Here is a 22,560-nt window from a genome sequence, read left to right on the forward strand (position 1 = left end):
CTCAATATCTATGTTGGTTCCATTTCTACAGACTCTCATATACAGGGTTCCCAGGTTTACACCACCTACACACATGTTAAAGTGCCAAGTTTAGATGACAGTAATGAAAGGCACTCTTAAATTATGAAAGTCTGCTTCTGTATACTTAATCAACTTTTTGTGCTGAATAAGAATGTATTATTGATTAGATTTTTAAATACATCATGAGACAGCTGCACTTCTTAAAAACTGGTAGAAAATTCATTGTATGACTTGGAGACCTCATCTTTAACCAGTTGTACGTCATAATTTTGTGGACAGATTCAGGCAAGACAGAGTTTCTGTTCAGTCTTGAAAACTTTATGAGTCAACAGAAATGGCAGTTGGCTGTAAATCCTGCATTCCCATGTTTTCATCCAATTTGGAGGTGCATAAATTTTGACAGAGAAGGGCAGAAGCTATTGCACAAAAAGCACAAATGTTTTATTACATATTCTTGGCCATATCCATCCATAAAATTGTGATTTACAGCTGATTACAGATGGATGAACTTTGTGCCATTTGTGAAAAAATACAGCTGTCACCAGATATATTCAGAATCTAGTCAGTAACATATTTTTATTCAGGACAAGAAGTTGTTTCAGTACACAAAAGCAGAGGTTTGTAAGCCAAGTGCACCTTCTGTTACAGTTATCCTAAATTGGCACTTTGGCATGCATGAAAGTGGTGCAAACTTGGGAACACTAACACTGAGGAGCTGTAGAAATGAAACCAAAGGAGATATTGAGCTAGGACTTTGTACCTATCACCCCAAGACTTTGTTGAACCTACTAAAGAAATTTCATTGGCTTTAGCTTTATGCTGCACTCGTAATATCCCATGATGTTAAGGGTAGCCTGCACTATAAAAAAAACATTGCAACAATCCAAACAGTTAGAGAAAACCCAAGAGTATATACATAAAGTCTGAAATCGAAAGGTCACATAATAAAGTATAAAAGGTTTGGAATGTGGGAAGAAGGAAGACAGGTAAAATCACAGAAGCTCCAGACATGATAGAAGAGTACAGTAATAATCAAATTGTAGATGAAGGGGTAACTGTAGCTAACATCTTCAGTATCAATTTCATTAAAGCAGCTTGTCAGACTGGTTTTAACACATCTGTGACACGAACCTTTTCCAAGAAACTAGATGGAACAAAATGTACCAAATTTTTATAATCCCAGTCACACAAGATAAATTAAGAGAGCCTAATCAAAAGAATGAAAAGCAAAAACTCCTCTGGTGTGGACAACATATCCAACTTGGTTCTAAACAGTATTATAAATTGATAAGCTACATACTTATTCACATATTTAACGAATCATTGAAAGAACGAACTGTTTTTGACAGAATCAATTAGCAATTGTTAAACCAATTTTCACGAAAGATGGTAAAACAGAGGTCTGCAAATATCTTTAAATATTTTAAAAAGTACTTTCTGTATTATTATTATATGTGTTGTCAATGGCCATATACATACACAGCGTAAGAGAACCCAGACACCAGTCGCAATTGGGCACTGAAATAAATTCAATGGTGACAAGTTAAAATTTGTGTTGGATTGGGGCTGAAGCAGATTTCCCACTTTACATGATCGATCATCTTAACCACGTTGGCTATCAAAGCACACTTCCCATTCAATCTAAATTCTCAAACTGTCACGCACTACCTACGTAGCATCCACTGTTCATAAACCTCATTGCTTTCAGACATATATATTAACCTTGACAGCTAATAATGATATCTTCAGTGTGGATGCACATTACGTCCAAACTGTTGCAGTAATCAGGTACAGCTGCAAGCCACGAGGATAATGGACAATGGGCACTATGTAGGTAGTGTGCAACAGGTTGAGAATTTGGGCTGAAGAAATGTGTTAAGGTGACCACTCGTGTAAAGCAGAAAATCCAGGTTCAAAACCCGGTCCGGCACAAATTTTCACTTGTCATTGAACTTGTTTCAGTGGCCAACTACAGCTGATGTGTGTGTTTCTCTTATGCCTTTCTAAAGTGCTTGTAAAGGTTATATATACAAAAAGGCTGTGGAACATCTCAGTAAGCATGACATCTTCAATAAAAGTCACTTTGGACTCAAAAAAACGGCATTGCAATTCAATACATTGTATGCTCATTTATAAAACGAACTTTAAAAATCCATACTGAACATGAAACTGATTAACTAGGACAGGATGACAGCAGGAGACCACTGATATCGATTTTAGTTTCCTACATTGAAGTCAGCAGCATCTGCCATTCACATGATAGCACCCAGTTGCACAAAAAAAAAAAAGCAGCATACTTTATATCCTACGAAAGTGGGTCATCAGAATCATGAATAGTGCCAATCCCAAATATTCCTGCAGGAATTTATTCAAATTACTGAGCATACTCACCATGGGATGCTAGCACATTTTTTCACTTCTGCTCTGTATTTAGAAGTAAAAAAGCTCAATGGAATATATCAGGAGCCTATTACTGAAGCATAAAGATGTACACCAGTTCATATCACATGTGTTACAAATTACACATTAGTCTCTGCAGAACAATAAATGTGAGCTGTTTGGAAAGTAATTTCCAACATTGTGTGGAATGGGGAAGAGTAGGGTATCAGAGTGATTTCAGCATTAACTGTGTTACACGACTAAGTACGAGTATGGTACTGCCACAGAAAGATTAATGTTAAGTTTTATACGCCGTAACATTGAAAATCCCACCACCTGTAAATTACATGCTGCAGTCTGTTTTCTGTGTGCGAAAATAACTTTAGATGTTCAAAGTGAACTTCGTTAAGTATATGGAGAAAACATTATGAGTGATGATGCTGTAAGTGAATGGTGCTGTTTGTTTTGGGAATGTCAGATGAACTTCCTTGATGAACAACAAGCTTATGATCATCTGCTATGACAAATGAACTTGTTGCATGGATCGCTGACAGAATAAGACAAAATCGTCAGGGGCCTACAGATTTATCAGTCAGGATATCACAGATAGCATTGTACAAACATGTTAATAATAAGCTTGGTTATTACAGATTTTGTGCACAATGGGTCCCAAAGCTTCTGGACTATGACCACAAAATGAACAGATTGGGAGCCTCAGTAACGATTCTGATGTGATACAGTGCAGAAGGAGATGAATTCCTGGGTAACACTGTGACAAAACATGGAACATGAGTTGCATGTGTTAATGTGGAGACAAAAAGTCTGTCAATGGCATGAGCCACACTAGATCGCCACACGAGTCTTGAAAGTGTTGCCAAATACTTTCTGCACAAAAACTTTTTTTTGGGACAGAAAGGGAGTGCTCCCTGCTGATTTTACGGACCTACATTAAACTCTGAAATTTGTTGTGAAACTCTAAACACACTGAGAAGAGTCATCCAGAATGAAAGGCGTGAGTTCTGGCATCACTTTTGTGCATTATAACACTAGTCCAGTGCCACATGCATACAAATGTTGCTTCAATTGGGAATTGTTTTATCATCCTCCAAACACCTGATTTGGCAGCCAACAATTTTTATCCCTCAACATGAAGAAATTGCTAGGGTCATAGCAGTCTCAAGATGATGAGTTAACTTGTTTACTGCCACAAGGTTTCCGGCGGCCATAGCGAAGCCTTATGCCTCACTTCATGTAGCCACCACCAGCTACAGCAGAGCCTCATCCCTAGCCCTAAGTGCCTGACCTGGCCTTGAGGTGAAATATCCATCAACATGTGTGCAGCAGTCAACATGTTAAAGGAGGGTATTAAGACTATGAGTTGTCTCAGAGACAGCTGAATTCTACATGTGCATTGGTAAATTTGTTTAATACGACAAGCACCTTAATCTAAGGGGCAATTATGCAGAAAAATAGCTGATAGTTATTGTAGTTTATATGTAATAAAAAATCCTGGTGTTCTTTTTAAATGAATTGAAGACCTTAAATTCTAAATATCCTATGTATAACACTTTACACGTTATAAGGTACCAGCAATTTTGTTAGGTTCATTAGAAGGAACCGCAGATAACTCTTCTTTGTAGTAATCGATTGGTCAATTTCTCTATTACTCTCAAAACCCAACTGATTGTTGACAACAAATTTAATGAGCAAATAAATGTATGGCGAGAATGTGGTTTACTCCCAATATTTAAACAGGAGCATGCAAGATGTACACATGTGAACTCCACATGTGGTGTTGTTGTTGTGGTCTTCAGTCCTGAGACTGGTTTGATGCATCTCTCCATGCTACTCTATCCTGTGCAAGCTGCTTCATCTCCCAGTAACTACTGCAACCTAAATCCTTCTGAATCTGCTTAGTGTATTCATCTCTTGGTCTCCCTCTACGATTTTTACCCTCCACGCTGCCCTCCAATACTAAATTGGTGATCCCTTGATGCCTCAGAACATGTCCTACCAACCGATCCCTTCTTCTGGTCAAGTTGTGCCACAAATTTCTCTTCTCCCCAATCCTATTCAATACCTCCTCATTAGTTATGTGATCTACCCATCTAATCTTCAGCATTCTTCTGTAGCACCACATTTCAAAAGCTTCTATTCTCTTCTTGTCCAAACTATTTATTGCCCATGTTCCACTTCCATACATGGCTACACTCCATACAAATACTTTCATAAACGACTTCCTGACATTTAAATCTACACTCGATGTTAACAAATTTCTCTTCTTCAGAAACGATTTCCTTGCCATTGCCAGTCTACATTTTATATCCTCTCTACTTCGACCATCATCAGTTATTTTGCTCCCCAAATAGCAAAACTCCTTTACTACTTTAAATGTCTCATTTCCTAATCTAATTCCCTCAGCATCACCCGACTTTATTCGACTACATTCCGTTATCCTCGTTTTACTTTTGTTGATGTTCATCTTATATCCTCCTTTCAAGACAGTGTCCATTCCGTTCAACTGCTCTTCCAAGTCCTTTGCTGTCTCTGACAGAATTACAATGTCATCGGCGAACCTCAATGTTTTTATTTCTTCTCCATGGATTTTAATACCTACTCCGAATTTTTCTTTTGTTTCCTTCACTGCTTGCTCAATATACAGATTGAATAACATCGGGGACAGGCTACAACCCTGTCTCACTCCCTTCCCAACCACTGCTTCCCTTTCATGTCCTTCGACTCTTATAACTGCCATCTGGTTTCTGTACAAGTTGTAAATAGCCTTTCGATCCCTGTATTTTACCCCTGCCACCTTTAGAATTTGAAAGAGAGTATTCCAGTCAACATTGTCAAAAGCTTTCTCTAAGTCTACAAATGCTAGAAACGTAGGTTTGCCTTTCCTTAATCTAGCTTCTAAGATAAGTCGTAGGGTCAATATTGCCTCACGTGTTCCTATATTTCTACGGAAGCCAAACTGATCTTCCCCGAGGTCGGCTTCTACTAGTTTTTCCATTCGTCTGTAAAGAATTCATATTAGTATTTTGCAGCCGTGACTTATTAAACTGATAGTTCGGTAATTTTCACATCTGTCAACACCTGCTTTCTTTGGGATTGGAATTATTATATTCTTCTTGAAGTCTGAGGGTATTTCGCCTGTCTCATATATCTTGCTCACCAGATGGTAGAGTTTTGTCAGGACTGGCTCTCCCAAGGCTGTCAGTAGTTCTAATGGAATGTTGTCTACTCCCGGGGCCTTGTTTCGACTCAGGTCTCTCAGTGCTCTGTCAAACTCTTCACGCAGTATCATATCTCCCATTTCATCTTCATCTACATCCTCTTCATTTTCCATAATATTGTCCTCAAGTACATCGCCCTTGTATAGACCCTCTATATACTTCTTCCACCTTTCTGCTTTCCCTTCTGTGCTTAGAACTTGGTTTCCATCTGAGCTCTTGATATTCGTACAAGTGGTTCTCTTCTCTCCAAAGGTCTCTTTAATTTTCCTGTAGGCAGTATCTATCTTACCCCTGGTGAGACAAGCCTCTACATCCTTACATTTGTCCTCTAGCCATCTCTGCTTAGCCATTTTGCACTTCCTGTCGATCTCATTTTTGAGACGTTTGTATTCCTTTTTGCCTGCTTCATTTACTGCATTTTTATATTTTCTCCTTTGATCAATTAAGTTCAATATTTCTTCTGTTACCCAAGGATTTCTACTAGCCCTTGTCTTTTTACCTACTTGAGCCTCTGCTGCCTTCACTACTTCATCCCTCAAAGCTACCCATTCTTCTTCTACTGTATTTCTTTCCCACATTCCTGTCAATTGTTCCCTTATGCTCTCCTTGAAACTCTCTACAACCTCTGGTTCTTTCAGTTTATCCAGGTCCCATCTCCTTAAATTCCCACCTTTTTGCAATTTCTTCAGTTTTAATCTACAGTTCATAACCAATAGATTGTGATCAGAGTCCACATCTGCCCCTGGAAACGTCTTACAATTTAAAACCTGGTTCCTAAATCTCTGTCTTACCATTATATAATCTATCTGAAACCTGTCAGTATCTCCAGGCTTCTTCCATGTATACAACCTTCTTTTATGATTCTTGAACCAAGTGTTAGCTATCATTAAGTTGTGCTCTGTGCAAAATTCTACCAGACTGCTTCCTCTTTCATTTCTTCCCCCCAATCCATATTCACCTACTACGTTTCCTTCTCTTCCTTTTCCTACTACCGAATTCCAGTCACCCATGACTATTAAATTTTTGTCTCCCTTCACTATCTGAATAATTTCTTTTATTTCATCATACATTTCTTCAATTTCTTCGTCATCTGCAGAGCTAGTTGGCATATAAACTTGTACTACTGTGGTAGGTGTGGGCTTCGTGTCTATCTTGGCCACAATAATGTGTTCACTATGCTGTTTGCAGTAGCTTACCCGCACTCCTATTTTTTTATTCATTATTAAACCTACTCCTGCATTCCCCCGTTTTGATTTCGTATTTATAACCCTGTATTCGCCTGACCAAAAGTCTTGTTCCTCCTGCCACCTAACTTCACTAATTCCCACTATATCTAACTTTAACCTATCCATTTCCCTTTTTAAATTTTCTAATCTACCTGCCCGATTAAGGGATCTGACATTCCATGCTCCGATCCGTAGAACGCCAGTTTTGTTTTCTATCTCCTGAACTCCACATATCATTTTAATTACCTTCTTTTCTACGATGAGTGTTTTGGCAAGAGTGAGGAGTTACCCCATAATAAAATTCAATGCAAACGAAAATATGAAAAATATATTAACTTAATGATTTTTATGTCTCAGAGTTGACAATTATTTTTATGACAAAAGCAGTCAACCTAAAGGTTGCAGCATGCCTACTACATGAGTCTTCCAATAGCTTTAATCACTAAGCACATTCAAGAACTTAAAACTTACTACTTCGTTCATTTATTTATTTTTTGTTGACAACCAACTCTCATAGCAGGTGGGTTTTTTTTCCAGCACAAAACTGGACGAGTCTCTTTGTGTTACAACAACTAAAAAGAAAGTTTAAAACCATCATGGACTGTTTTCCCAGTGGGTACTTCCGATTGAAATACACTGGTACATCATTAAAATAGAACAAAGGCAGCAATGGGCCAATAATTGAACCCTTTGGAAAACTGATCATGAATTCTCTCCATGATGATGATGATGATATGGCATCCCTGTTTGTATTGCTCAAACTTTCGGCATCCTGTTTTTAAATAGTAACTAAACCAGGCATGTGATGAACCATGTATCCCGTAAAAATTATTAACAGAATACCTCATCACCTTAAATATTGTAATGAGATGTTCACTGTTACAAAAAATATGAAAGTATTATTGACACATCAATAGTTGTATTACAGTGTATGGAACGGCCTACCATACAGTAAAAACTTGTAATTGTAATCAACGTAATAGTTGATCACTTGCATGCCATCATTGCTGGAATTATTGCTGCAGAAATATATTTTTAGAGCTGTACATGATAATAATCTAAATATGTGACATATCCTACATCCTAGGCATGTATGCCATCATAGACTGGAAATAAAATAAAATGGTTGTAGGCCTAAGAATAAACTAGCAGCCACATAGTAGTTACAAATATACAACTTTAATAATAGAAAAACTACAACACAGTAACGGCCTATAAATTAAATTTACAAGGAGACTATTAAAACAAACTGACTTTTTTCCCAGCCATCTTATGTATTTCAACTGATACATATTGTATGTTACATATAGGTCTTGATATTTTCATTATACAGTGGCAATTACATAGGGTGTTCTACAGTTTAGTGCATTTATAGTACAGATTGCAGCATAATACATACACAACATTTTACAGTGTCTTCAGTTCTGTACAGTATAGAAATAATTCCCTTTTATATGTATATCAAAATTCAGTGAGAGTGATAGTTACTTCCATTTTCTTGGTTTTGCCTGTGTCATATTTTTGGATTTTCCTTGTATTAACTAGTAAATTTGTTTGAGCAATGATTTATCAGACTGAATGCAGTATATCTTACCAAACAGAATTTTAGCTTTTCCAGAAGAATCTTGTGCATAACCAAAAAACAATTTTTAATAATCACAGAACACACCAATTACTGATTCTTCCTTGCCTCGCGTTATCTGCATCTAATCCACAAGCTACTGAGTTGCTAAAGTAGTGGATTTAATTTTTTGGAATCTATGTTGGCTCCTGCCTAGGATTTTCTGTGATGCAAACAAGTTTATTAATATATTATACAGAATGTGTTCTAAGATATTTGATCTAATTGGTCTAGTGCTAAGAGGTCTGCAGTTTTCAGGTACTGCAGTCATCTCTTTTGTAAAAAGGTAGCACCAAAGCAATTTTTAACACTCTGGATACAGTACACCTGTGATGGCTTCGTTACTCATGTTTGTCATGCATTTAACAACAAGTTTAAATCACACTTTAATATTCATATTTGAGATACTATAGATGTCTTGAGTATTAGTGCTTTTCAACTTATTTATGATTGTCATTGCTTCTTCCTCACTTGTTGGACACAGGTACATAGAATTTTATAATGAACATCTTTTCTCTGGTAAAACATTTATAGCACTTCTTGTTGGCGTTAACATATCCTTTGGAAAACTTATAAATACATTTATGAACTAGTCATTAAACGATTTGGCTGTAGATTCTGGGTTTCTTTGTAATGAATTACCCATTTGATTTCATGAGGCTGTTATTTATACATGTTGCCTTTTCTGTTTCTGAATTATGCTTTGTATCGTGTTGATAATGTCCTGTTCAATAGCCGTTTTCTGTGCATATTTTATTTGTTGAGTGTAGATTTTTTTTTTATGTAGTACCATTTTAAATGCAAGCAATTAGTTTTATATCTAATGATTCTGTATAGTACTTTAAGCCTTTTGCTCAAAAACTAATGCCCATGTGTAACAAGTAAAGAAAGGCAGAACAGATGGATTACATGGGCATTAGTTTTTGAGCAAAAGGCTTAAAGTACTATACAGAATCATTAGATATAAAACTAATTGCTTGCATTTAAAATGGTACTACATAAAAAAAAAATCTACACTCAACAAATAAAATATGCACAGAAAACGGCTATTGAACAGGACATTATCAACACGATACAAAGCATAATTCAGAAACAGAAAAGGCAACATGTATAAATAACAGCCTCATGAAATCAAATGGGTAATTCATTACAAAGAAACCCAGAATCTACAGCCAAATCGTTTAATGACTAGTTCATAAATGTATTTATAAGTTTTCCAAAGGATATGTTAACGCCAACAAGAAGTGCTATAAATGTTTTACCAGAGAAAAGATGTTCATTATAAAATTCTATGTACCTGTGTCCAACAAGTGAGGAAGAAGCAATGACAATCATAAATAAGTTGAAAAGCACTAATACTCAAGACATCTATAGTATCTCAAATATGAATATTAAAGTGTGATTTAAACTTGTTGTTAAATGCATGACAAACATGAGTAACGAAGCCATCACAGGTGTACTGTATCCAGAGTGTTAAAAATTGCTTTGGTGCTACCTTTTTACAAAAGAGATGACTGCAGTACCTGAAAACTGCAGACCTCTTAGCACTAGACCAATTAGATCAAATATCTTAGAACACATTCTGTATAATATATTAATAAACTTGTTTGCATCACAGAAAATCCTAGGCAGGAGCCAACATAGATTCCAAAAAATTAAATCCACTACTTTAGCAACTCAGTAGCTTGTGGATTAGATGCAGATAACGCGAGGCAAGGAAGAATCAGTAATTGGTGTGTTCTGTGATTATTAAAAATTGTTTTTTGGTTATGCACAAGATTCTTCTGGAAAAGCTAAAATTCTGTTTGGTAAGATATACTGCATTCAGTCTGATAAATCATTGCTCAAACAAATTTACTAGTTAATACAAGGAAAATCCAAAAATATGACACAGGCAAAACCAAGAAAATGGAAGTAACTATCACTCTCACTGAATTTTGATATACATATAAAAGGGAATTATTTCTATACTGTACAGAACTGAAGACACTGTAAAATGTTGTGTATGTATTATGCTGCAATCTGTACTATAAATGCACTAAACTGTAGAACACCCTATGTAATTGCCACTGTATAATGAAAATATCAAGACCTATATGTAACATACAATATGTATCAGTTGAAATACATAAGATGGCTGGGAAAAAAGTCAGTTTGTTTTAATAGTCTCCTTGTAAATTTAATTTATAGGCCGTTACTGTGTTGTAGTTTTTCTATTATTAAAGTTGTATATTTGTAACTACTATGTGGCTGCTAGTTTATTCTTAGGCCTACAACCATTTTATTTTATTTCCAGTCTATGATGGCATACATGCCTAGGATGTAGGATATGTCACATATTTAGATTATTATCATGTACAGCTCTAAAAATATATTTCTGCAGCAATAATTCCAGCAATGATGGCATGCAAGTGATCAACTATTACGTTGATTACAATTACAAGTTTTTACTGTATGGTAGGCCGTTCCATACACTGTAATACAACTATTGATGTGTCAATAATACTTTCATATTTTTTGTAACAGTGAACATCTCATTACAATATTTAAGGTGATGAGGTATTCTGTTAATAATTTTTACGGGATACATGGTTCATCACATGCCTGGTTTAGTTACTATTTAAAAACAGGATGCCGAAAGTTTGAGCAATACAAACAGGGATGCCATATCATCATCATCATCATGGAGAGAATTCATGATCAGTTTTCCAAAGGGTTCAATTATTGGCCCATTGCTGCCTTTGTTCTATTTTAATGATGTACCAGTGTATTTCAATCGGAAGTACCCACTGGGAAAACAGTCCATGATGGTTTTAAACTTTCTTTTTAGTTGTTGTAACACAAAGAGACTCGTCCAGTTTTGTGCTGGAAAAAAAACCCACCTGCTATGAGAGTTGGTTGTCAACAAAAAATAAATAAATGAACGAAGTAGTAAGTTTTAAGTTCTTGAATGTGCTTAGTGATTAAAGCTATTGGAAGACTCATGTAGTAGGCATGCTGCAACCTTTAGGTTGACTGCTTTTGTCATAAAAATAATTGTCAACTCTGAGACATAAAAATCATTAAGTTAATATATTTTTCATATTTTCGTTTGCATTGAATTTTATTATGGGGTAACTCCTCACTCTTGCCAAAACACTCATCGTAGAAAAGAAGGTAATTAAAATGATATGTGGAGTTCAGGAGATAGAAAACAAAACTGGCGTTCTACGGATCGGAGCATGGAATGTCAGATCCCTTAATCGGGCAGGTAGATTAGAAAATTTAAAAAGGGAAATGGATAGGTTAAAGTTAGATATAGTGGGAATTAGTGAAGTTAGGTGGCAGGAGGAACAAGACTTTTGGTCAGGCGAATACAGGGTTATAAATACAAAATCAAAACGGGGGAATGCAGGAGTAGGTTTAATAATGAATAAAAAAATAGGAGTGCGGGTAAGCTACTGCAAACAGCATAGTGAACACATTATTGTGGCCAAGATAGACACGAAGCCCACACCTACCACAGTAGTACAAGTTTATATGCCAACTAGCTCTGCAGATGACGAAGAAATTGAAGAAATGTATGATGAAATAAAAGAAATTATTCAGATAGTGAAGGGAGACAAAAATTTAATAGTCATGGGTGACTGGAATTCGGTAGTAGGAAAAGGAAGAGAAGGAAACGTAGTAGGTGAATATGGATTGGGGGGAAGAAATGAAAGAGGAAGCAGTCTGGTAGAATTTTGCACAGAGCACAACTTAATGATAGCTAACACTTGGTTCAAGAATCATAAAAGAAGGTTGTATACATGGAAGAAGCCTGGAGATACTGACAGGTTTCAGATAGATTATATAATGGTAAGACAGAGATTTAGGAACCAGGTTTTAAATTGTAAGACGTTTCCAGGGGCAGATGTGGACTCTGATCACAATCTATTGGTTATGAACTGTAGATTAAAACTGAAGAAATTGCAAAAAGGTGGGAATTTAAGGAGATGGGACCTGGATAAACTGAAAGAACCAGAGGTTGTAGAGAGTTTCAAGGAGAGCATAAGGGAACAATTGACAGGAATGTGGGAAAGAAATACAGTAGAAGAAGAATGGGTAGCTTTGAGGGATGAAGTAGTGAAGGCAGCAGAGGCTCAAGTAGGTAAAAAGACAAGGGCTAGTAGAAATCCTTGGGTAACAGAAGAAATATTGAACTTAATTGATCAAAGGAGAAAATATAAAAATGCAGTAAATGAAGCAGGCAAAAAGGAATACAAACGTCTCAAAAATGAGATCGACAGGAAGTGCAAAATGGCTAAGCAGAGATGGCTAGAGGAACAGTTTTTAGAAAGTAGTTTTGAAGACAGTGATCCATATGATATCACTGAGTTCAAACAGTGGGTGCACACTGATAGAGGCACGTTAGAAACCAAGCAGATGACCACCGAGGATTTTATTGAAGATATGATTTCAAAAACTGACAAACTTTCCACTCATCATTATGTCACAAAGCAGCAGAGCAAGGACCTACACTGCATAAAAGAAAGCTGTAAGCCAACTGAACTGATCATATTAATGGACTTTGCTGAAAATTGTTCCTTCATTGTCCAGGATTCAGCTCAAGGTTTTCACTGGAATAACAGCCAAGCAACTTTACACCCATTTATTGTGTACTTCAGAAATAACTTGGACATCAGCAGCATCAGCTACTGTATAATAAGTGACAGCCTGAAACATGGTGCAATCATTGTACATGCTTTTATAGTGAAATTAATTGAAAATCTAAAGTGTCTCCTTGGAAAAATCAGACGCATTTACTACTTCAGTGATAGGTCAGCAGCGCAGTACAAAAACTTCAAAAATTTTCTTAATCCCTGCCACCACCAAAATGACTTTGGAATCTCAGCTGAATGGAACTTTTTTGCTACAAACCATGGAAAATCTCCATGTGATGGAACTGGAAGAATTGTAAAGTGCCTGACAGCAAGAGCAAGCCTTCAAACACCAACTGAGGACTAGATTTTGACACCAACTGATTTGTTTAAATACTGTACAAAGAATATCAAAGCAACCCAATTCATTTTTGTTTCAAAAGAAGAAATTGAAACATTAAAAACTGAGCATGAAGCAAGGTTCAAAAATGGCTGCACAGTATCAGGAACAAGAGAGAATCACCATTTTGTGCCATTAAATGAAAAGCAAGTTTGTGTTAGAAGAGTATCCATGATACAAATTTTTTTGTGGCAAATATTGACCAAAGTCAAGCAACAGTTTCATTCAGAAATATTACAGCCTTACAACCGGGCCAATACATTGCCTGTATATATGATGGAAAATCGTGGATTGATAAATGTGTCTGAAGTTTCAGAAGAAGAAAATGATGTTTTAGTCAGTTTCATGCACCCTAATGGGCCTGCACAATCATTCTATTGGCCAGCTAGGCAGGATGCTTGTTGGATTCCAAACCAACACATTATTTCTGTCAGTCCAGCTCCATCAGCAACAAGCATGGGCCGACATTATAGCCTGTTAGAATCAACTGTAATTGCTATTAGTAGCAAATTTCAGCAAATGAATTAATAAGAACTGGCTTGGGAACCATATAGAGTATGACTGGTACATATATTTTTTAATGTAATATAAATGTAAGTTCATTTGGTACGACAAGATTTATGGGCCACTTTGATAGCACACTATGATGAATTTACCATACCTACGATTTTGTACCCAAAGCGTTGAACAGGATCACAAAGTTTCAGTGTGACAGGTTTCTTAGATCCTGAGTAATGGTAAATCAAAGCTGATCATTTCTTCATTTAAGACACAATGTCAAGAAAGTTAATGTAATGTAATGAAAACATAAGTTTATTTGTTGTTAAATGCAGAGTGTCCAAGTTAAAATTTTAACTTTTTCTGATCAAACAAGGTGAGCTCTTTTCAGTGGTGCCGAGAAAAATCAAATTTCAGTGGTCCCTTTTGAAAGTGAGCCAAAATTGACTGATAAAATTTTTTAGGTGCACACTTTGATAACTCAAGCGATCTGGGTGCCAACTGCATAGCTTTGACATGCTGGCAGTCTGAGATAACTAAAGCATTAGCTTCAGAAACTTACTCTTTTACCAGATACAAGCCAATAAAGTATAATCAAAATTTGGTATGACAAGATTTATGAGCCACTTTGATGAATTTACCTTAGTTTGACCTTTTGTAATACAACTAAGCTATTGTAACCAAAAAGTTGAACAGGATCAAAAAGTTTCAGCATGACATGTCTCTTAGATCCTGAACAATGGTAAAACAAAGTTGATCTTTTATTCATTTTAGTCACAATGTCAAAAAACGAGCTTTTACAAAAAGGTGGCTAGTGGCCCAACCATAGCCTACTAATTATGAAGCTGTAATTTGGCAGTGCTTCATGTAAGGTCTATAGGTACATTCTGTAAAAATTTCATCAAAATTGAAGATGGTCGAGTGGGAAGCTTGTCTAAATTTAAGCCACTTGACATTGAATGACCCAATACTGCATTTTACTTGATAAGTTCTAGTCTTTACATTGTTTATAAACCAATTTTTCACAAATATGCAGCTGACATTTTTATGCTCTGACTTTCAAAAGTGTGATGCCAGTGAATAGTTCTGTTGGTTGCATTGATGTCCTCCCTGTTCACGAAGCCAGTGTTCATACTACATTCATGAGGGCAGTGTTCAGTAAAACACCCTATTCTTCACCTATGCCCTCCACTCAATAGTGCTTCTACAGTTAAAAGTTTACGCTTTATGCACTGAATATTTTAGTACACAATTGGTAGCTCTTTTCTGGTGGCTTTTACAATGGGATTTTTCTGTTCTGGATTTGCCTTTTTTTTTAAAAAAAAAAAAAAAAAAAAAAAAAAAAAAAAAAAAAAAAAAAAAAAAAAAAAAGGTTTGTCTTGTATTTCCTTAAGCCACCTATCAAAATATGTTTGTTTGTTTTGCTGTTTTTGCACTGCTTTCATGTATTGTGTATCTTTCAGATTTCTTGGTTGTAGTGTTTTCTCTTCAGGGACGTAAGATTTTTTGACCTTTCTGTATTGTCTGTGCTTTGTCATACTTTTATTATTTGTGTTACCTAAAGAAAATCTTTTTCTCAATTAGCTTATTAATATGACAATAAAATGGAATCTTCTTAATGCTTCAGTTTCGAATTAAAACTATCCTGTATTTGGAGTTATCCACAGAAGAGACAAGAGTATTCTATTAAATAACTTAATACTCTTGTTTAGCTGTTGTTTGTCATGCCTGTTAGTTGCTGTACCTAGTATGGACAACTCAAGGAAGTAGTGAGATTGCACTGTTTATAATACTACTTTAGTTTGAGGTGTACCCAATCTTATTTTAATTGAAGTCTTGAGACAGCATGTTTACAGTAATGTTTTCTCATCCTAAGTTGTGTAATTCATTCGGATAATGCGAACTTTTATTCCCTCAAACCTTTTTTATAGTTCTGTATACACAGATATCGCCACGCTCAGTTCTACTATGTAAAAATAAATTTGTGTACTTTGATGTTGATGAAAAATAAATTTCAATTTCTGTGTTCACAGGCGAAATGAATCCTCCTCTTCCTGTGACCTTACTGACGCCCGTAACTGCACTTACTTACAAAGGAATAAGATATGTCGCACCACTGTATAAAACATCTGAACGTGCTGGGGTGCTTTCAACTACGGGTCACAGTACCAATTTCGTCATTGCTTTTTATCTACCTTCAAAGCAAGAGGAAAGTTACTGGATTTTGAAAGGTGCAGCTCTGTTAACGCAAATAACGGACTGAATATGCATACTAGTTATTTGCACGTTTGTTTATTTTTTATTTAGGTTGGTGTTGTGTCCTGCAACGTAGAAGGAGCTTTTGTAATTGTATTTCTTAATGAAGAGATTGGAATATTTGTATATAATTTTCGAATTTTCTGCTCTCGAACAACTGACCAGAAATTCCTTTACCATCCTGTTTCTATTGTTATATGGAATTAACAGACATTCATCCAGAAGAATATTAAACAATAACGGAGCACAATCGTCTCACTTTCTTATACATTTATTTATTCCGAAAACTGGCAACCGCGAAGCAGCTGGCACAGCAAAGGCAACACAAAATTCTTAACACTACATTCCTTCAAACGATATCGCGAAACAATATGGTAAGAGTTTATGTATAATAATTTCCTACATCTGTTCACTTCATTCCACCTAATTACAACGTACAACATACTAGATTATTTACATCAAACAGTGCACCAGTTACACATTTTTTCACACTTCACACTACGCGTTTCAAAACTCATCCACATCGTAAAATGCAGATATTTACTTAAGTATTTTATGTGATGTTTGCATAACACACTGTCCGAAGAAAAAGTTGTCACTCAGCAAGCTGACTGAAGGGAGCAACTAGTTTCAACCTCTGTAGTGCCATCTAACGGTGTACAACAGAAGCACGGTAAGTGTCATCTCGCGACGATCGAAGCAACTAAACCACGGCGAATATAGCAAATATGTATGTACACAGCTATCGCTTTTAATTACAACACGAATTCAGGTAGAGGAAACAGAGAGACAAAATTGATTGAAACAAAGCGCCAGTTTGACTTGGATACAATTAAAACGTATTTTGTTTACCTATCTGTGAGTGATCCAGGGACAAATACCGCTGTTTAAGTTACTACTACTGGCCGGGAGTAGTGGCGTGCTCCTGTAATCCAGCTACTTGGAGGCCAGGTGTAGTGGATGGTATGAGGACGGGAGAACTGGTGCTCAGTTTCCCATGTCGATCCAGCGTCCGCACTAAGCCCGCCATCAATATGGTCACTATGGAGGAGTCCGCAATGACCAGGTTGGCTAAGGAGGGGCGTACCGGGCCAGGGAGGAAACTCAGCAGCCAAAAGTCCCCGTGGTGAGCAGTAGTGGGACAGCGCTGGTGAGTGGGGGCTGGGTGACAGCCCGTCCAATACGATCAAACCTACATCTGAAATTTTTGTCTTTTAAAATTATTTCCAGGAGTTGTAATCGGAGCAGTACTATGTTAACCAGACTTATTTCAATCTCGTACGTCTTATGATGTGAAATGATACAAGTACGCCGAATTCCTCTCTATGAATATGCTTGACGTTTATATATATAAATAAACCTAATAAAATAAACATTTCTCGTGGAAGGTATGGATTTACTGTCCGTGCCTGAAACAATATTCTCGGTTACGGCGTATCCACAGTGGGCGACAAAGTGCTTGGGAGTTCAACGTTCTGCAACAAAAATGGCCATATATTGAAATGTCAAATTCGTCAAACAACGTACCAATATCCCACCACTGCTTAGTCGGTCATATGCTTCATGACGCCTTGCTGAAGTCATTCAAATGCTTCTCTATCATATTAAAAATAAATTTCGTTACGTACCGTCCGTTAATGATAAGAGTTTATAGATTTCTGTATAAGACCTGTGTTGCCAGGCACAAGATACCCATATTGAGCAACTGGACAGAATTACTCATAATGTAGTTCTTAAACGACCGATATACCGGCAGAAACAACTGTCAAACCTTTGGCTTTGACAGCTCTGAACAAATCTGGGAGCAGTGTCCATTCGCCGTCAATTTGTCCGATTAATTCGCATTTTATTAACCATTGCAAAAGTGACTAGGAAATCACCAACTGTCATCGGCAACTAGGAAATGACCAACTGTCATCGCTGCTGCCCTAACCAGCCTCCATTGGATCCCAGTGCTATTCTCGTGACATATAGCGCAGCAGTTGAGACAATCATTTCTTCTTCTCGCATTGTTTCAGACTATATTAAACACGCACGAAAAACCGGCCCCGAGTACAGAACTGCTCGCCCACTACGCGCGAATTGTTGCCTGCCACGAGCAGATACAACAAAAAATAGATAAACAATGTGATAAGTAGATAATAAAGAAATACTGACATACAAAATGTATCCGCAACAGCTTCGAAACAATACATAGCGATTGGCGGGCAAGAATGAACAGTCTAATACTTGGGGCCGGTTCTTCGTGTACGACCCTGCGTTATTAAAAATAGAAGATACTTCTGTTATTAATCTCTATTAAGGTGTGTGCACACGATGCCTTATTTGAGTTCAACCTTGCGCATGCGCATAAATTTCCAATAGCGCAAGTACGCATGCGCAGTTTCCTGAAAATATAGGCCGTGCGTAAGGCGCATTGCTACCCGCCGTCAGTGTGAATCTTTGCACTTTTTAGCAGACGACTGATGGTGCCCATATGTGCCAGTTTGTGCAGTGTGTTAAGGTTATGCTGGAAAGACTTTTATGTGTAATAATGTTTGTTGACTCAAAATGAAGTACGCATAAATTTATAACAGGCGAAAAAGTCGTGTGGAATGCTGCTTCTGAAGATAATTTGGATGAAAGTTCGGGATGTATTGCCTGAGCGTCACGTATTACGTAATAAGTCTCCGATCATATTTCTTGATAAGAACCTTAAATTTTGAAGTTTGAAAACTGAGGAGAATAAGCCAAAAAACTATGAAAAGTGTATATGAAAACTGTGGATGAATATTCATGTTATGGCGACTTAGCAACAAATGAGGAGGCTGACAGCTGAACAAAAGAAGTGATAGGTTATGTGCAGCTCCTCAAAAAGTTAGTAAAAATAGAAATGAAGCACACTGATGTCGCAAAAAATACGACACTGAAAATCACTACCTCCGTTCTAGTGAATTCTCCTCACGTCTACGAAATTCACAAATTTGTCGCGTCCGAGAATGTTAATCTAAATATTATACTTCATGATTAAATATAAATGAACGTGGAAAATAGATTCACCTTCACATAACGACTTATGACGTGCCTTAAGTATTTTTCAGTTTCAGGAATAATCACTTTTATTTTTATTTATTTATTTGTTTTTCATTAACCCAGTAAGCAAGAGAATTGCATGGATATGGAACGAATCATAATCATACATCAGGACAGTACTTACAGACGCTAAGATACAAATTGTAATATTGTATAGGAACAAAACATACTAAAAATTACAAGCTTAGGCGTTTCCTACAGTGAAAAAGAGGTATAAAAGAATGAAATAATAAATCCAATTATTCAACATAACTAGTTACATATTTGATAGATCTCAAATGCTTTGTTTTGAAATGAGGAATAAATATCTCAGACGAGTGCGTAAGTCACCAGTTACTAGCCAACAAAATTTTATTGCCAACCTTATCGTAGCTGTTTCCCAAACAGAACATCTAAAATCTCGTTGTAACCTCCTGAAATTTGCAGACAAAACGTTGTCATCACTTCGTATTTCTCGTACCTCTGTTGTTTATGTATTTCTTTACCTACAGTCGCTTTTGCGTTTTCTGTCGCAGTTTATCACAATAAACGCAACACAAGCTCCCAAGCAAAGACGGGAATTCATTGCAGACTGTTTGCGCAAAGAGGCAATGTGTGAACACGAGGACGCCCATGCGTACACGCGTCTTTCCGCAAATTTTTGCACTTGCTCTTTCACGCTCAAGCGTCACAGTATTCTAGTGGCAGTGGTATGAGCGCACAAAGTAAAGTGCAATTTGCTTCTGAAAAAAATTAATCTCTGTTAAGATTCGACGTTATCAGAGGCGGGGAAGATCTGATGTTATAAGAGGCGCGGAAGAACAAAGGAACATTCCTTGAAGACATAAATCTGAACGTACAGCTGCTCGACAACAATACTGGCGAAGGAAGAGAAGCCTCTCAAGGATTAATCATACGAGAAGACTCGAGAAATTTAACACACAGAGGACTAGCCATGCTCAAGAACGAACTTCGCAAACTAAATAATGCGAGGGCCCAGCTATGCAGAGGCACCGCCGTTTTGTATATTGCTGATAAAAATGCCTGTCATTCGATATTATTTCTGCAACCTTATCATTACGTTCATTTTAAGAAACGTGAATGAGATGTCTCCTTGTAATTTTAATTCATCATTAAAAGCCAGTATTCTGCCTTCACCACAATGTTATACCAGTCCCCACGACAAGTGACTTTATTACTGGAGTGTTTCAGCTACGTTTGCAAGCGTCACAAAGGTCGCTCCGTAAATTCAAAACTTATTTAACTTCCAACGTTTTGTGATTGTTGAGTTTCTCCCGGCGTATTTGATAATCAAAATATCCACAGGTGTGCTGCCGGTCTATAGTGTCCAACGGGCACAATATTTCGGCGATCATACATGTCGCCATCATCAGGTGAACTGACGGACTGAGCTCCTGTGAACGTGCCGGCACGGAGATCCGTACGCTATGGCTGCTCAGAGGGAACTGGGTTCGGTCGCGGCGGCGGCCGATTTAAATACCCTCCGCCCGCGGCGCGCTCCCTCCGCCGTCCGCGCCCCGCGCCACGGTCGCGTGGTGGAACAGATTGCGACGGCGTCTGAGATGACTCGGTGTGATGAGTCTGTCCGCCGTGGCCGTCACAACTATACGTTTGCTCGATTTACTCTTGATTAACCCGATCGCTGGTTCCCAAGCCTTGCTAAGATTATAGCCACAGTCACGGTTTATGAGGTCGTCATTGGTGCGAATTTCGATGGCCCCTCTAACAACGCTGTCCCAGTATCTCGACGTCTGTACCAGAATCCTCGTGCGGTCACACTCCATGGCGTGATTTTCCGACAAACAATGTTCAGCGACCGCCGACTTGCTCGGATACATCAGTCGAGTGTGCCTCTGGTGTTCACGGCATCGATCCTCGACGGTACGCATCGTCTGACCAATATACGACTTGCCACATTGACACGGAATCTGGTACACGCCGGCCTTCCTCAAACCCAGGTCATCTTTGGCGCTCCCCACCAGTGCACGAGTTTTATTTGGAGGACAAAACACAGTTGCGACCCGGTGTTTCTTCAGAATGCGGGCGATTTTCCCCGAGAGTGCGCCTGTGTATGGAATAAATGCAGCGATCGGGTTAATCAAGAGTAAATCGAGCAAATGTATAGTTGTGACGGCCACGGCGGACAGAGCCATCACACCGACGTCATCTCAGACGCCGTCGCAATCTGTTCCACCACGCGACCGTGGCGCGGGGCGCGGACGGCGGAGGGAGCGCGCCGCGGGCGGAGGGTATTTAAATCGGCCGCCGCCGCGACCGAACCCAGTTCCCTCTGAGCAGCCATAGCGTACGGATCTCCGTGCCGGCACGTTCACAGGAGCTCAGTCCGTCAGTTCACCTGATGATGGCGACATGTATGATCGCCGAAATATTGTGCCCGTTGGACACTACAGACCGGCAGCATACCCGTGGATATTTTGATTCCAACGTTTTATTGATTTTACTAACTAAAATATCATCTGACAAAACTAAAATCATTAGTAGGCATTACTACAGACTAATACTGCAATATTGAAGTTCTTGTTATCAAAACAGTAATCACCTTTAAGACTTTCGAAACAATTCTATTCATTTTACAAGTTGATTCTTGCAGAAATGGTAGCAGCAACCAGCCACTTTTTATAATGCTATTTATTAACGGAAATAGCGCCGTTACCGGTTTCGAACCGACAGATTCATCATCAGATCGCTTATTCACGTCAAGATACATTTTTGTTGTAGTCTACATCGGTTTTCACTTTTTATTTCCCCATACCGGTATGATGCACCACTTACACTCACATGTTTTTCGTTGTGTGTGTACATATTGGCATATCAAAAAAGTGGTTCATATAGTTTTCGCTACTGCATGAAAAGCAAGTATCCAGCATTGCAACGTAATGGCGAAGAATTTTCGACATAAGAAACTAAAACAATGTCACTTTAATAATTTTTTTACATCGTTTAAAATTGTTATGAGGCACAATTACAGTTAAATAGACGGTTTCTGACATCTTGTTTTCGTTGTAGGGCATCATCACTACAAGGGAATTTCACCATATGGGGGAATACAACATGAAAACTAATGGTGACTACCAGTGCTTTTTTCCTAAAAAAAGAAAGTTTGAGGGTACTCCGACATTGGATATAATGCAGCGAAAATTACTTATAACTGAAGCGTGGGATTCCACCCGTCTGCTTTTAGCCATGACGTCATCAACATGTCGAACCCCAA

General features: G+C 37.7%; 1 protein-coding gene across 1 annotated transcript in view; it reads left to right on the plus strand.

Annotated features, from left to right (window-relative positions):
- The window catches only part of LOC124795954 (dynein axonemal heavy chain 6), a 1,096,896-nt gene extending 1,080,574 nt beyond the window's left edge, over positions 1–16,322 (plus strand). The window contains exon 69 of the mRNA XM_047260034.1: positions 16,034–16,322. Coding sequence (XP_047115990.1) covers positions 16,034–16,263 — 230 coding nt within the window. The 3' untranslated portion in view covers positions 16,264–16,322. The remainder of the gene's footprint in view (positions 1–16,033) is intronic.
- The last annotated feature ends 6,238 nt before the right edge of the window (positions 16,323–22,560 follow it).

This window comes from Schistocerca piceifrons, chromosome 4 (assembly GCF_021461385.2).
Source record: "Schistocerca piceifrons isolate TAMUIC-IGC-003096 chromosome 4, iqSchPice1.1, whole genome shotgun sequence".
In the NCBI taxonomy this organism is placed as follows: Eukaryota; Metazoa; Arthropoda; class Insecta; order Orthoptera; family Acrididae; genus Schistocerca; species Schistocerca piceifrons.